Source organism: Acanthaster planci, linkage group LG11 (genome assembly GCF_054643075.1).
Source record: "Acanthaster planci isolate LZ-2023a linkage group LG11, COTS_SCS, whole genome shotgun sequence".
Lineage (NCBI taxonomy): Eukaryota > Metazoa > Echinodermata > Asteroidea > Valvatida > Acanthasteridae > Acanthaster > Acanthaster planci.
The window spans coordinates 4,659,241-4,675,631 of record NC_141787.1 but is presented as its reverse complement, the minus strand read 5'-3'; the positions used below and the strand labels follow the sequence as shown (position 1 = coordinate 4,675,631).

Genomic DNA, 16,391 nt, shown 5'->3' with positions numbered 1-16,391 from the left:
CACACAAGACAATAGTGCAAAGATGCTAAGTTGCTCTGCAAGTAGGTCATTGGCACAGAGATGCTTCACTCACAGGTCAGGTTAGCAGAACCAATGGAGCTGATCATGGACAGGAACTCGCAGAATTGATCCAACAGAGCTGCTCAGCAGACACAAGATGCAGGGTGGAACCCAGAGTTGGCCCAGCATGCGCTACTTCAATGGAAGGGGCTCATGGGATGTCACCACCTTGTGCTTTTGTGCTGGACCGAGCCAACCCCCATAGCTATGGAACCGACAAGCTAAGACCGATGTATGCAGAGCTCCTTCATGTATACTGCCAGGGAGTAGCACTACGGCAAAGCAAAAAGCTGCAAGAAGCTGACCCTTTCTCCAAAATACACCTCAAGAATCAAATCAATTTCACATTATCGAGAAGACAACAAATTTTCTTCCCCAAAAATCTGAAAAACGCACTTAATTTTCATGCCTGTGTACAGTCAAACCTCATTAATAAGAGCACTGTCAATACATTGTGCTTATAACAAGGACAATTTTAGGTCCCAATCCTTTTTGTTTTCATTCCTGATAATAAAAGGTTCCTGTTATAACAAGGTAATTTGCCCAGTCTGATTAACCCTATTAATGAGATTCAACTGTATTATTTTCTGGGAAAAGGAACAGGGGCCACTTTCAGTCAGCAAATGCCTGTTTGTACGGTAACGCTGCTTCATTTCATGGAACTTTTACACATGGGCAGCAAAAACTTTTGTGTACGAACAGCCCGTCTTGATAAGGTTGTTACATATTTGCCCATGTTATATGAAATGAAAAAAAAATTGAGTTTCCAGGGACAAGCAAGTTCGTACCCCCTATTCTCCCGTCCAAGCCTCCCTCAAAGTTAAAAAAAGTGAGAACCATACAATTAGCTATAGATGCCACAGTCTGTTCCCTGGATTCAGAACTTCTACAAATCCTATTTCACATCGTCTGAAATTGTGAAGCAACTTGAGAGGTTTTCTCCACAAGAGGGAAATTGGATAATTGCCAAAAAATAACAAATACATGTACTGTAGTTACAAATAGAAAGAACATCAAAGAATATAATGGACATTTAAAGAAACTGGTGACAATACAACCTAACAGAAAGTCCCTGCAAACCAAAGTCATTTGTTTCACTGGAATATTTTATTTCCCTTTTCAACCCTTGACATCATTATGCATCACTTCTGCAACACAGTTTTACATGCTTATGAAAATTTTGATGGGTGAAGTTTATGTTTTTTTTCTGTTTGCCACTGTTGTTTCAATCCTTTCAGACAGTAGTTTCATCAGTCCGATGATCTGTTCAGTTCTTGAAGTGGTCATCTAGTTGCCACTCATTCCCGCACAGCATACATGCGCTTAGGGTACAGGCGCTCCTTGCGTTGTTGTTTCTTGTTCTTCCTCTGCAGGTCTCTCTTGGACAGAGCACGGCGCTTTGCTCTTGTCAGCTTTCGGCGTAGATCCAGGGGCTTGTACTTGCTGCCCTTGTAGAACTTACGCAGGTTCTCCTTCTGTGTCTCATGGATGACTGTCAACACCCGAGCGATGCCTTTTCGAACGACTCGGCTGCATTTAGAAAAAAACATCTGTCATTTATCTTATTCATGCCTAAGAAGGTATTAAAATACAATACCAAATTTGGTGAACTTCAGTGTCCTGAATTTTAAATAAAGTCACTGCCATTTTAAAGTTAAACAAGAGATCCGTCCGGATTATGTGGGTTTACTCAGTCAAGAAAACAAATCAATACTAAATCAGAGTGTCCCCCTGCAAAACCACACAAAGCACCCAACATTAATTCAATTAGATATTCCATACCATGGACTTAACCATTAACAGAACCCAACTCAAAAAGTACATTAATTTTGGATTTTTGCCCTGCCTTACGAGTATTTTTAACACTGTACATTCAGTGTATGCCCCCGTAGACTTGTGGAAAAACCACAAGCAGTGTTAAAAATACACGTCGGGCAGGGCAAAAAATCCAAAATTAATTTACATCTCCCCGGCGCAAATCCACCTTTGAAATACTTGTTCGTGGTACCCGCAACTACATCTGATTCGAACCATCCAGCCAACACTGGCAAGCTCAGTGGTCGAGCGATTAAGATGTCTGCACTCATAAGCAGGAGGTCGTGGGTTTGAGTCCCACCCAAGTATGCTTGTGGTTTTTCACAAGCCCTCGGTTCGTGGTACCCGCAACTACATCTGATTCGAACCATCCAGCCAACACTGGCAAGCTCAGTGGTCGAGCGATTAAGATGTCTGCACTCGTAAGCAGGAGGTCGTGGGTTTGAGTCCCACCCAAGTATGCTTGTGGTTTTTCACAAGCCCTCGGGGGGGGGGGCATACACTGAGCGTACAGTGTTAAAAATACACGTCGGGCAGGGCAAAAATCCAAAAAAACAAGAAGTGTATACATGAAGTTGTGTGTATCATACATATATCCTTCCCTCTTGCAAAACAGACAATAGTTTTGTGTTAACCATTTACTAAACCGATCAAAACCCTTGTGTTTCCAACTACACACATGCAAAATTTGTTCATGTAAATACTCTGCAGAAGCATGACCTGCACCGACTGCCTTGCTACCAGTATATTTTTGGAGAGCTTGGGACGTGGTGATCCCATGACGTCTTACATTTTGCAGAGCTTGGAAGCTTGTCCCCCAGTGACCTTAGCCACCCTGAGTTGGGACAGTTCTTGCTTGAGCTGTTTGAGCTGCTCCTCAAGCTCTTCCTTCTTCTTGCCTCGAAGCTCATGAGCCTTGATCTTAGTCTGTTCAAAAAAAACAGAGTCATATTTCACATTAGCCAAGCAAGGTTAGCTAAAATCCTGCATGGACATTACCAAGAGGTGTCTCTAACATGACACCCATTGGCAATTCAGACTTTTCTCATTCAGCGTACCAAAACATTATGTTGATGGGCCTCACATTTATTTGGTTTGCTGACACTTTTACATGTCCCTCAATACACAGTAATGATTGCTGTTGAAATAAAGTGCACAATTATTTCAGTGTCATAAAATTCAAGGTAACATTTAAAAACACTAGTGCCCAGAAAATGTTTGAGTATGTACATTTAGTGCTCTGTACAAATTGTGCAAGCTTTTGTGGAACAGTTCAGAATTTCGATAAAATGACAGACTCTGATCAAACAGCCTTTGGACGTGTTTTATCAAATAAAAAACTTATGTTTTGCCAACGCACAGGCCTACGGTGACAGGCACCCTGACCAGAAACCACAGACTTTTTTCGGCCTAAGGTAGAACTTTCATGCAGGATCTACTGATTACACAGAGCAATCAGGTGATTGTGCAACATAAACACTAACAAGTTAGCCCCACATTTTAAACCTGTTCCCCCTGCGGCAAATAGCACTTAAGTACTGAAAACCTTTTCCTACCAAAATCCCTTAAGCAGCCACCCCTTTTTCTGCTTCCTGATTGCCTTGGGCCTTTGAAGCCTTCATGTCCTTGACAACTGAAGTCCATGGGTCATTGTATGAGAGGACTTCCCTAGAAAAAGTGAAATTCTTGTTTTTTTTAGCAAATCTAAGAGTGCCAGTGTCAAAGCAAAATTGACTGCTAATTTTGCACAGTTCAGTGAGTGTTATTCAATTAATTCAGAAGCGTCAGGGCTTTCTTATCCTTGTGGCAATTTTTATGTTTAACACTCCTTTTCACAGCCAGTCAAAAATTCCTTCCACTTTTCCCTCTATAGTACACAGACATACATGTGTCTTGTCAATTCACTGAAAGGACAATTTGGTGCAGGTTGCATCTTAGCATAGGAGGGTTAATGACCACTGTACATTACACAGTCACTGAAGCACGGTTTCTCATACAAAACACTGCCATCAGGATTTCAATGACCATTACATTTACACAGGTGCTTTTCCAGAGCTCCCTCAAATTTAGACATCCTGTCAGGAATGACTGGATGTCTAAAGTGTTTTCTAACAGCATGACATCGCCGAATTCCATCCACAAACTATTAAGACCTATGAATGAGGCTTTCTTCATGATTTGGACAGATTGATGTACCGTACACTGATTACAAAGTGCATACACGTCCAAGCAAGGGGAACCAAAGCTGAAATGCATCCATGTAGTCCATCTTGGCCCCATAATGTGGCTTGATTACTGGACTATGGTATATTTATCACCCGTCAAATGATCGAGAACGAATGGCTGTGTTGAGTTGACAAAAATAGAAACCAAAATTTCACAGCAGAACGAAACTAAAAATCACGCACGTTGACAGATCAATGACCAGATCGAGTATTTTTTACTCGATCTGGTCATTGGTAAAAGCCGTATAAAATGGGGCTCGTGGAAGCGTTTTCACAGAGTCTCCACTTTTTGGGTAGGCCATCGTGGGGCCAAGGGTACGGGAGTAGGGCCTAGTCCAATACTAGCAGTAAACTTGCCCCAGTTTGGGGCTACTCATGGCCTAAAGGCTGAAGTGAAGAGACATGCTAGACCTACCTCAATCACAGAGTAACTTGGACTCTACAAATCAACTTGGACACTTGGACATGGTCAGGCAATAGTTGAGTCCAAGGCTCGTCCATATACCTTTTGCTTCCATTAACTCATTTCACTCAAAATAGCTCATTCGGTGTCGTGTCCCGAATCAAAATCCTCCAAATTCACCTCCAAAATGGTCCTTAAACTGTCTGATGTGCTTGGCCTAGGATTAAGCGAAAATCTGTTTCCTGAGCAGTGCAATGTTTAGTAGCTAGCTTCATGTATAACCACAATGAGTCATAGTATGTACAGTGAATGTTGCACTTCTTAGGAAACAGTCATGGGAATACGTGTACCAACCCTGCATGTTTTTTGTGAATGGTTCCCGAGCTCAGTGCACAGCTGGTGCGTCATGTCATCATTTCCAGGTAATTAGCATACCATTTGAACCGCTGAATGAAGAAGACGGTAACTTAGAGCTCAGTGACAAGAGCGTTTCCGATTTGAAGGGGAAATTTCTCTTTTCTTCCCACATGTGAGTAAACCTTACCTGACATTACTGGAATCCCTGATTCTCAATTAATCCTAGGACAGGCGCATTAGGCAGTTTAAGGACTGTTTTGGAGGTGAATTCAGAGGATTTTGAGTTGGGGTAAAATGCTAAACAAGCTACTTTTAAGTGAAATGAATTAATGGAAGCAGAAGTATATGGATGAGCCTTGGACGTATTGCCCAACACTACAAATGATGGCGGGCGCTGCTTAATATTTGGAAATGTCCAAATTTCAAAAGCTTTGAAATTTCAAGTGAAGCGAGCAATTCAATTCATTGAAATCAAGAACGAATATATATTTACAAAAATATGAATTTCAAGCTTTTCAGTTAATATCCACACTCCTTTTTGTGTACAAACATGACAAAATAATCAGTTTGCTCTGCATTACACATGTAAACATGGTTAAAAAGTCTCACAAAATCCCGCTTCAATTTGATTTTCTTTGCTTTGCAGCGTTCCATGGAATCCAAACCTATATCAAATATTTCTTGTGACATCCTCTCCTAGATCACTTCAAAAGTAAGCCTAGGCCTAAGTACTAAAGTAGGCTAGCCTAAAGACAAAAAAATTCATTAGCCCAGGCTCCTTATCAGACTGTTACTCAGACATGTCAGACTACTTAAATTAAAACATTTTATTGCTTTTAGATACCTGATAGGACACTGTAAGGAAAAATTAGTGGCGTCCTTATGCGGAATTCGTTCTCTATGTAAGGATTTTTGTTACTTGATGCAGGGAGTAAAACCAGAGTCCCCACGATAACGACCTCGCACACATCACTAATGAGAGACATGACAGCGCACTGGAGTGTACGAAGTCTTCAAGATAAAATGCAATTTATATACATTATATCTAAACTTCAAAAAGACAAAATACATGTAAAAAGGTTCCTTGATCTTTAATCAAACGCATACATTTTTAACACTATTTTAATCGTTCAACTGTAAACGATGTTGAGGGATTTTTCACACGTTCAAAATTGCTCACCATGGTGAATTTAGTCTGTAAGGAAAAAAGACCGAGGCAGGTCAATGAACTGAGCGTCTTGAATCCAGACTTCGCGTGACTGAATTTCATGTGCATTGACGGGAAGGGTGGAGACCAATGACCAATGTGGATTAAAAAAAAAAAACAGTCTGGGATCGGGTGTTTATTCGAACGAACGTACTCACATTTTGGCGACCGCAATCAGACGTGTCAAAAGGAGGAAGTTGTGAGCGTATCGTGCACCGGTACGTGTATACGGTACGACTACGAGTACTTTTTGTGGGGAGTGTCCACCAAAATATCGCCTATTTAGTTTTCTATTTGGCAAGTGTTGCACGAAATGGCCAAAAATACTGGACGAACACAGTTTCGAAAGGTGGATGTTGATGAGTACGACGAAAATAACTATCAAGATGAACAAACAGACGAGGAAGGGAAAGGACCAGACGAAGGAGAAGTGCAGAGTTTCCTGAACCAATATCCTTGCTTTATAATGTTCACCACTGTAGTTGGGGTTTACATGTACTGAACTACCGATGTATTGGGCTTTTAACCTGTGAATTTGTACAAGTAGGCCTGTAAGCAGTAATAGTTGGGGAAAAGAACTCTGTATATGAGACCACCGTCATGATCGTAATCATGACAGTTTCAAGTTTCCTGAAGTGAATACTAATAATATGACCACAAGGAGTTTAACTCGAAACGGGCCGTGCATGCCGGGGGACGTGCGGGAGGGCATAAATCGGTCCCTCAACTTTTTCTCTGATATGTCCACAGTGCATTTTTTTTCAGGAGCTGAGCCTTTAGGAGTATTTATAGTAACTTTTTATTGTCATTTTGACACCTTTTTTGTGAAAATTGGCCGTACCTTTCTTGCGCAGCCCCACTTTTTCTGAGACAGGTCAGCAAAATCTGTCTATTTTTTCTACTTGTGATACTCAGTGCATGGGGCTGGCATGTGTTTAACCTTGAACTTTAAATGACAACAAAAAATTTGTGTGATTGACTTCAGACTTCACATTTGTAATAAGGAGTGTCTGCACATGCCTGCCAAGTTTCCAACAAATCGAGCACGGCACGGCACAGCCAAGTTTATTATAGGGGGTGGAATCTGCCCCCACCCAGCCAGCTGTAAGAGGGACCAAAAGAACTCGGCTCTCTAAGGATTATGATATCACTTACATGTAGATTTGTACATGTGGGTGCTTTACTTTTTGAGATTTAGGTTATGTACATTAGCCAAAAGTTTGTTTACCCACATCTCAAGGGTTGGGTGCAGTTTCATGGTGAAGTGACATGGACCCACCTTTTGTAACTATGGAAATACATTTAAATTTTGCAAAACAAGTTTCTATTTTATCCTTAATTGAATAGTGACAGCACAAAAAACAATCAAGAGGCACTGAAAGCAGTGTTAAGAAATCCACCGATAGGCTCAAAGAACCCTGCTGTGAAGGTATGAGCAATGGGAAAACAGTGTCGCACCCTTGTTACAGACATCCACTTTGACCAACATGTACATGTGCATACATGTCATGGCAGGACCTTACACATGTTCATTTTATGCGTAAAAGTAAATGGTAGCCAGTCACATTTTATTTCTTGTTTGAGGAAACCTTTAATAAATGGTAGAACCGCATTCAAATTCGTGGAGTTGGTTTAAGAGTGGACAAAAGTGAGAACAAGGGTGCTTTTGGTCAAAGTACATGTACATGTATGTGAAGGTAAAGTGTTATGCTATAAAATATGCATGAAATACATGTATACATGTCAAACCCTACATGTACATACACGTTCATTGTACATGTACATCCCTGGCAAATGTTTGTCTTTTAATTAAAGATGGATACATGTACGTACATGTATAGAAGTGTCTCCATGCCTTCTCCAGTGGTGTAGTCAATTACATTTTCATTTGTACAGGTACAAGCATGACTACAAATAAAACTAGTTACATATTCGAGAGTACATGTACATATGCACATGAGTACATGACATTGTATAAATTAAAAGGGAGGGATTTCTGCAAAGTTTTTGAAAGCAAAGACATAACGCTGTAGACATGCTCTCATGCCTTCAGACATTCATTTCTTTCAGATTCCATTTAGAGTTTGATACTGGCATTGTCTTGCAAGTATTACTTGTACTCAGGACAGATCACATAAAGTTTCATGAATGTCATGGTGTCAAACAGTCATTCTTGCATGCCTTTCCATGTTTCCCATCTTTGGCATCAACTTGGAAGGTGCGGTGCATGGAGTACAGTATAAACATGAGATTGAGGAGCCAAGTAGTACAGCAGTATAGTTTGTTTTGTGTTTCTTGCCTTAGCACAGTATAATTAATCTTTAAAGTAATGATATCACGCTTTATTTACACGTATGCTTTCCTATGGCAGTGAGTTTGTATGCATCCCATCCAGTCCCCATAGGAAAGCCCACGTTTTGACTGCAGCCCTGTGTTCATGAATGAATGATTCTGTAAAAAAGTGAAACATTACGATTCAGCCAATTAATATGGAAAATGTTCATATAGTGACTGTCATTTACAATCATGGTTGTAGTCAAGTACATTTCCGTGAGTACAAGTACTTCTGCATTAGTCCATGAAAATATTTCATAACGTCAAGTTTATTTTCATGAGCACAAGTACATGTACTAGCACAGGTATTACAACACTGGCCATCCTACCCTAGCTCTGCCACTGGCAAGGCCTAAGATGACTAAACTTAGAAATTCTTTTCTTGTTATTTACTATTTTTTCTTTCAAAGTGAATATCTTAGCCAAAACACAGTTCTGAATATTGAACACATTGTACATGTATTTTTTTTTATTTCATCCCAGGAACCTGTCCCATAATATGTAATTACACAGGGTAATTCATGGTATTCGTGTTGCAATCTTAACAAATTGTATACAAATATTAAATTGTTTTATCTGCGTTTGCAGGATAAAGCCTTTCAACTTGTTATGAGAGTTCTAACAGCCTTCAGAGCCAGTGACATTGAGAAAACAGTCAATAGTTTGGATCTTGATGTCATTGACATTCTGATGAAGTACATCTACAGGGGCTTCTCTGAGCCCACTGAAAACAGTAGTGCTATCTTGCTGACGTGGCATGAAAAAGTAAGTCATTTTTATTGCCTGCAATTTGTTTCCAACAAGCGTTCCACTGGTCAGTCTTTGCAAATTACTTGAAATTTCTCAGTTCTTGAAAATGATTTCATACCAGATGCACATTATCCTTAACAAGTGTAATGCAACAATGCCAATTTTGTTGTACTATATTTTTAATGTTTTCGCTTACATTTGAAGGTGGGCTGGACAACTGCAATTTTGATGACAAATTTTTTAGGAGCGTTGAAATTTTCAAAATAAGAAAGATAGAGGGAAGTGGAAATAATTTCCATCTAGTTAACATTTCAATGAATATTTTTCTTTCCATAAAAAAGATTCAGTTTGTTGGAGTTAAGACTGTTACAGTTTGCCATAACATTTACAGAGAAGTACACATACATAGTTATTTCTTTGGTACATATTCAAGCTCATGTAAAAATTGGATAAACTTTTTAGCCACATCATATGACATGCACATGTAACATCTAAGAGGGTGAACTGGAGCTCTATGTAAGTCACCTTTTAGTGTGCATTGTGAAAAATGCATGTACAAGTCCTTTTCACTCTTGGTTGTTTTTTGCAGGCTTATGCTGTTGGAGGCCTTGGATCTATTGTACGTGTTTTGACCGATCGGAAAACTGTTTGAAAATATGTAGGTAAAAAAGCATGCTCCCTATATCGACCAAATGAAAATACATACAGGCACCATACCATGCTAAGGACATGAGTACCCCATCCCACAAAGGAAGTTGGGTTAGTGAATAATGTAAGACTTATTTAGATCAATTATGTTATGCCATTTTCTAGTGTTCATTTACAGATACAGATTTACCTTAGTGCATGTCATATTCTGTGAAGGCAGGACTGCAAACAGTGATAGAAGTTATGCTTTGCTGGCATCTCCATGGTGTCTCAGAGGCTGTTTGTGTTGTTTTAATTTAGTTACAACGAATGCGCCTAAGAATTACTCAAACCTTGAGCCTATCCCAGTGATAAAAACCTCTTGCCCTCTCAGGACACGTTAATGCAGAACCTCTTTTGTCAGCATAGTTTTTTTCTGTTAAAATACACTGCATTTGGACTTTCCTATGGAAAACAATTGTATCTTTTTGTCTGTATTTGGAAAACATCAAATAGCTGGGTCAATACTTCAGATTTTTAGAATGGAAAATTCTAAAATGGAATATTGAATACTTTTGTCACAGTGTAGTGATTTTTAATGGGTGAATGAAGAGCAAAGTATCTATAAGTACTGCGCATCAATTTCTTTTGTTTTCAGTGGTTGCAAATGATTGTATTATCTTTGCCTGCATTATACAAGCTTATGTGTAGATCACGTTTCTTTCAAACTGGTTAGCAATGCCTTTACTGTGATGTTGTCACTCCATTATTGCATGTTTACAATGTAAGTTTTGAATCACTTGAGTGAAACACGGTAAAGGTCTCTTTATCATTATACCATGTTTCCTGTATTTCATTCACTTAAAACTAGCTGAACCCCGCCCTTGATTTCTAACACGGTTTTACACAAACTAAAGAAAGTGTAACAGTCATTTAGTACATAGTACATATACTGTACATGTATAATACATATAGGCTTACACCTACAATAACATCTTTTCTTGTGAACTTTACCACTTTACTATGTTGAAATTTTTCTCTACCTTCGACATCTCAGTCATATGTTTTTGAAGAATAATTGTGACCATATTGGATCAGTATGCACTGGGTCAAAGGCCTATGAAAACTTCTAGTACCTTTGAACATACATGTACTTAGTTTTTGTTTAATGCTCTTTCATCTTGGTCTAGGGAAGTTTTTTCAGACTTGTCAGAATAGCTAGTACAGTAAAGCTTAGCATCAATATGAAATGTAAGGCTCTTGCGCTTGACAGAAGACTGGTGCCCTAACACTGGCAAGTTACAGCCTATATGTAGAGTTAATCCAGCCCTGAGTAGACATCAAGAGTACCTGTGATTGGCAATTATCGATGGAAGCTGCGCAGTGCGCTAACATGACTGTGCTAAAATACTGTTTGATCTCGAAAGTATTTGTAGTGGCATTATTTTGTCACAGAGTCAAAGTTATTTGAAAATGCATGTATCTTACTCGGTTATCACTTAGGCATTACTATCTTTTATGTACACTTTTATAAATATGTAGGGTAACTGGGGGAAATAAACTCACCAAAGAAATTCCACGCAGGTTTCACGTATCCCGACTGAATGTATTGACTTACTCTGTGCAGAATGAAGTACTTAAAATAATTTTCATGTCTATCATTTCCTGGAACAATTAAAACAACAGTGCTGTTTGTTTAGAAGTTTTTACTTTTGGACAAACAATCTTTTGGATTCTTTGAATTAGTGGAATTCCTATTAACAGTTACTTTTGGAACACTCACTCCTTTTGAACGAATTACAAGATAAAAGAGACTTGTGGTTCCTGCATTGAAACACAGCTCACCTGAAGAATAATACACTCAAAACACCAACCTACTTACGGAAGTATATAAGGACCACACGCAAAACAAATTTTTCGAGTTATCTCGCCGCGGCAAGTTAATTTGTTAATTATCTCGTCGGGGCAAGTTATACGCTCTTTGTGCGGCGTCATACTAACATCTCTTTGCGGTGAAAATCTTCATGAGATTTCTTTTGAATGTTTATTTTTTGTTGGAAATTACAGTTTGCTGAAAACCAAAATCTCCCTTTTTTCTAAGCAATTAAAACCCATTCTCACTGCATACCCCCCAAGAATACATTTAAAAAGCGATAGCAGGGTAAATGGGACTTACCGTATTTACCGCCGCGGCGGGATATCGATTTGTCGCCGCGACAGGAGCGTATGAACTCGCAGCGGCGAGATAGGCGAGTTAACTGACCTCAGCGAGATACTAACTCGAAAAAAAATTGTACGTGGCCCCTATACGATTCTGTAATCTAGGGCTACACAATATCCTCAAAATTTGATTTTTTTGGCATGATTATCTTGCAAGGGAACGAAATTTGGGGGAATTTAACATGAAATCAAATGGTTGGATCGCTAGTTACGAAACTACGGAAGCATATTTAGGACATGACAAAAAAAATATTTTTCGCTCACTAGTTCACCCGGGTGGATTACTATTCCACCAGGGCGGATTACTACTTCGCACGGTCGGATCAGTATTCCAAAAGATTTTTTCAGTCTTGTCCTAAATGCGCTTCCGTCTGAAACAGTATCGTTTGATGTTCAATAATCACCCTCGTTTTGGGTGTGTATAATCGAGGAAATGAAAACTTGCCCACCCGTGCTCGTGCAGCCCACCTGTGGCCAGTATGTGTACGGGATTTTTTTACACAGCATCCTGGGGTAAGCAGGCTTGATTTAAGGCTAGAATCTCAGTGCAATAGTTTTCTGTCACTTCGAAACACTCTTTCTCGCGATAAATGTTTGTTTTCATTTGAGTCTCACTTCGACTAAGAAAACGGATTTCATTTTAAAGTGCATGCAGTATAATCAAAATTTGTAGAATTTTATTTCGACCTGACTGCAGTAAATTCGTGTTCTATGGAGACTTATCGCGGTAAATTCGTGTTATATGTAGACTTCGTTTTGTTACCTTTCATTTTAGCGCTTTGGTGATTACTGTTCCTGATAATATGAATCGGTACCAATACAAAGTCTTAATGCTTGAATTGCGAACTTAAAGGTAAAGAATCGATGAAAAATCACCAAAACTACATTATGTTTTTCTTTGGCTGTTTATTGATACGATAGAACGCTGTGTACGGTCTATAGAGGGTTTGCGTGGCTGCCATCTTGCGCGCCGGTGCTTTTGTTCCAAAGGGTATGCACAAAGGAGGGTTCCCTGTGGAACAAAAGAACTGCCTTGCAGAATGGCTACCACACAAAGCCTCTATGCTCCTATAGTTTTTTCTGTCCAATTTTGTTAAATTAGCATTCAAGTTAAGGTAACCAGAAGCATACAGATCCTGACAGTTGTTCCAGTTGTTGGTTCTAGATTTAGGGCGTCCATATTGTTTTAATATTTAACAGCTTCATTTTGAACTTATCCAGTAGTGAAGTTCTTGCATTCGTTTTCACTATTCGTTCAATTTAGTGGTCGATTGGCGAAGTGATTTATTTGCAAGCGATTTTGTGTTTTCGTTTAAATCCTTCTTTAGTATTCTTTAGTACGTTTTGCATTCAAGTAAGTAGAAGTGAAGACAGATGCAAGATTTCATTTTAATTTCACCTTCTAATTAGATATCTCTTGTTCATTTTATTTCAACTTTAACAATTTTCCAAGTATGTGTTATAACCTTTCCAACTGAAACTTGAAAAATTCAGACAGAGGACACAGGAAATCAACGTAAACTTTAAAACAGCAAGAATAACATTGTTTTCTCTTACCGTATCCTTTGTCGTCTTTTCCCTAGCTCGTTTCTGTTTTCTTGTTTTCTTGTTATTTGAGTTCTTTAAGCCTCTGTATTTTCGCGTGGTAAGGACTTTGACAACGATTGCACTATATTCTCTTCGTTGGGATGATGACATCGACTTTTGCGGCACGCAGCAACATCTCCATGCACATCTCTACTGTTGTACAATCCATTCCTATTCGATATGGCTTTGGTAACATTTCAAATGCGACTCCGCTATTTAGGAAGACCATTGATCCTTTTAACTATCATCTTGAAGGCAGAGTGGGCCATTTCAGCACTGCTGAGAAATGGCGGGGAAGAAGAACATATGAAGCAAGGCATGAGACGGAGAGAACCCCCCCCCCCGCTTTGTGTTGGTCATTGTTTTACTGGAATCTGAGGAGTTCTTTTCAGACAACTAGGGGGATGTGTTAGGTAACAATAGTCTACAGCGATTGGACATGTGGGGGGTACCCCTTGATCTCATTTCTTGCTGGATATAACTTTTTTTCGGTACAGAAGCGTACTTCTGTAACTCCTTACTTTTTCTTCAGTACAGAAGCGTATAAGGGCCACTTGCAAAATTTTAAATTGTTGAATGTCTATAATATCGCCTCACCGCGGCGTCAAATTGACATCTCGGTGAATATTTCAGAACTTCAATATCCTATTACGTACCGTCAGGGTGGAATGCAGTAAGATTGGGTCTCAAGTTGCTTCAAACAAAAGAAGATTTTGTAGTTCAACAAAGTTTGATTTCCAACAAAACAAAAGAAATCTCCTTTTGGGTCTGAATTTCTATTCAGAGGAGGGGTAGACTGGTTTTAGTTCCTTCTTACAGTTCCCAAAGCAAGCGGCCTTCAAAGTTACATTTGAACTGTCAACAGTCGAAATCTATTACATGTAATTTGTCCAAAATTACAAAAACACCTTTAAAAATGCAACGCATGAAATACCTTGCAGCTTTGGACGCTCAAAGTATTTTAGGTTACTCTGTACCCAAATCCCGCATTACACACACATCATGTGCAGCGGGAAGTGTCAACCCGCTTCAAAATATTAAAATAAACTTCCTCAAACAAGCATTCAACAAAAAGGTGTTTTGCCCTTCTCCGCGCCCTGATCTAGGGGCGGTTTTTGTCGAGTTAACGCATGGATGTGAGGTCAAATAGCCTGGGCATTGTAACCCAGTTGATGAAAAAAATGTATGTTAGTGTCCCTTTTCACCTTCTTTTCATTTTTCTTTTGGCCTGTTGAAATCTCCAAAATGATAGCCAATTTTAATGGTGAAATGATATCAATGTTGAGGTTTGGTCTGAAATGGATTTTTTTTGGGCTAAAGCAATTACATTTAGCTGCAAGAGGGGGTCAATTTTTTCTCAAGCTAATTGATTCAGGCCCCCCTTGGCGGTGCTTGTACGTAAATATTACGATTTATGTAAGTGTAAATGAAAAGACACTGTAATCCTTTCAACATGTAGTCTACGTTTGTGCTGGAAATCAAGCTTTGTTGAAATACACAATCCCCTTTTGCGTTGAAGTAATCTGAGACCCAGTCTCACTGCATTCCACCCTGATGGTATACAGTACCGGTACTTGACTTGACTTCGCACGGCCAGATAAGTGACCGCGGCAACCAACTCTCTGTAGGCCTGTCGGTTTGAAACTAGGTCCATCAGGTCAGTCGAGGGCATCCACGAGGACGGCGCCAGTCATATGGTGGAGGCCTGCTGGCGGATAACAGGATCTGCCTTGCCCGGACTCCCTCTGAGAGCCGGACGACGTGGCCAAGAAGCTTTAGTTTCCTCCTCTGGATAGTAGTGCTCACCGAAGGGGGGTTTACCGGCCCGTCTATAAACTTGCTGGTTAGTGATGAAGTCATGCTAGTGAATCCCAAGAATGGTGCGGAAACAGGTCCCGTGAAAGTCGTCGACCTTCCTGGCGAGGGCAGCTGTCAGTGTCCAGGTCTCACTGCAGTATATATAGGGCTGGGAGGACGGTGGAGTCCAGGACGTGGGGCTTGGTCTTGGTTTTAAACTTGGTGCTGTGACAGACGGGAGACATCCTCCCAAATGTCCCTCTAGCGAGCTGCAGACGCCGTAAAATTTTTGCCTCTGAAGAGCAGTCAGAAAAAAGCTTGGAGCCCAGGTACACGAACTCCTTGACTGCTTCAACATCCTGACTGCCAATGGGAATTGAAATACGTGGAGGTGGAGAAGAATTCGAGAGTGACTGGATCTTCGTTTTTCCCCAGTTAATGATGAGGCCGTGTGGTGAAGCTTCCTCGGAGAGTACGCTGAGGGCCTCTGCGATTGTATCTAAGAGATCTGCAAAGATTACCAAATCATCAGCACAGCACAAGTCAGTCATTTGGAAATGGTAGTTGACACCAAGGTTTGGGCACCGTCCAGAGACTTGCTAAGCCAGTTATCCACGCCAACATTGAACAGTTTCGAGGCGGCCACACATCCCTGTCGCACACCAGAGGTGGTGGAAACCGGGTCTGATAGAGCTTCCTCTGCCCTGGCTCTGCACGTGGTAGCCTATTGGAGTACAGTGCCTGGAGAAGCCTGGTATACTTTGGAGGGACTCCAATTCCTTGCATCAGGAGCTAGAGAGCGACTCGGTCAAGCGAAACGAACGCAGCCTTCAGATCTATGTAGACGGCTAGAAGGGGAGGCTGGAATTCCCTTCGTTGCTCTGCCGGGAGCAACGAATATAGGATTTACATGTATATAATATAATAGGATCTATCTAAGTACTGAAAGATTCGCCGCGGCGAGATGTCAGTTCAACGCGGCGGCAAGATCGTATAACTCGCCAAGGCG

General features: G+C 40.3%; 2 protein-coding genes across 2 annotated transcripts; one reads left to right on the top strand and one right to left on the bottom strand.

The window, feature by feature from the left end:
- Window positions 1-1,148: 1,148 nt before the first annotated feature.
- On the bottom strand, window positions 1,149-6,152 carry rpl35 (ribosomal protein L35). Its single transcript, XM_022239199.2, has 3 exons — window positions 6,041-6,152; window positions 2,666-2,802; window positions 1,149-1,590 (listed from the first exon to the last, which is right to left on the bottom strand). Exons 1-3 carry the CDS (start codon window positions 6,134-6,136, stop codon window positions 1,359-1,361), a joined length of 465 nt encoding a protein of 154 aa, XP_022094891.2. The 5' UTR covers window positions 6,137-6,152; the 3' UTR covers window positions 1,149-1,358.
- An 89-nt stretch (window positions 6,153-6,241) lies between these two features.
- LOC110981562 (actin-related protein 2/3 complex subunit 5-C-like) lies at window positions 6,242-11,357 on the top strand. Its single transcript, XM_087143646.1, has 4 exons — window positions 6,242-6,518; window positions 7,425-7,496; window positions 8,990-9,166; window positions 9,741-11,357. The coding sequence occupies exons 1-4, from the start codon at window positions 6,381-6,383 to the stop codon at window positions 9,801-9,803; spliced, it is 450 nt and encodes a 149-aa protein (XP_086999772.1). The 5' UTR covers window positions 6,242-6,380; the 3' UTR covers window positions 9,804-11,357.
- The last annotated feature ends 5,034 nt before the right edge of the window (window positions 11,358-16,391 follow it).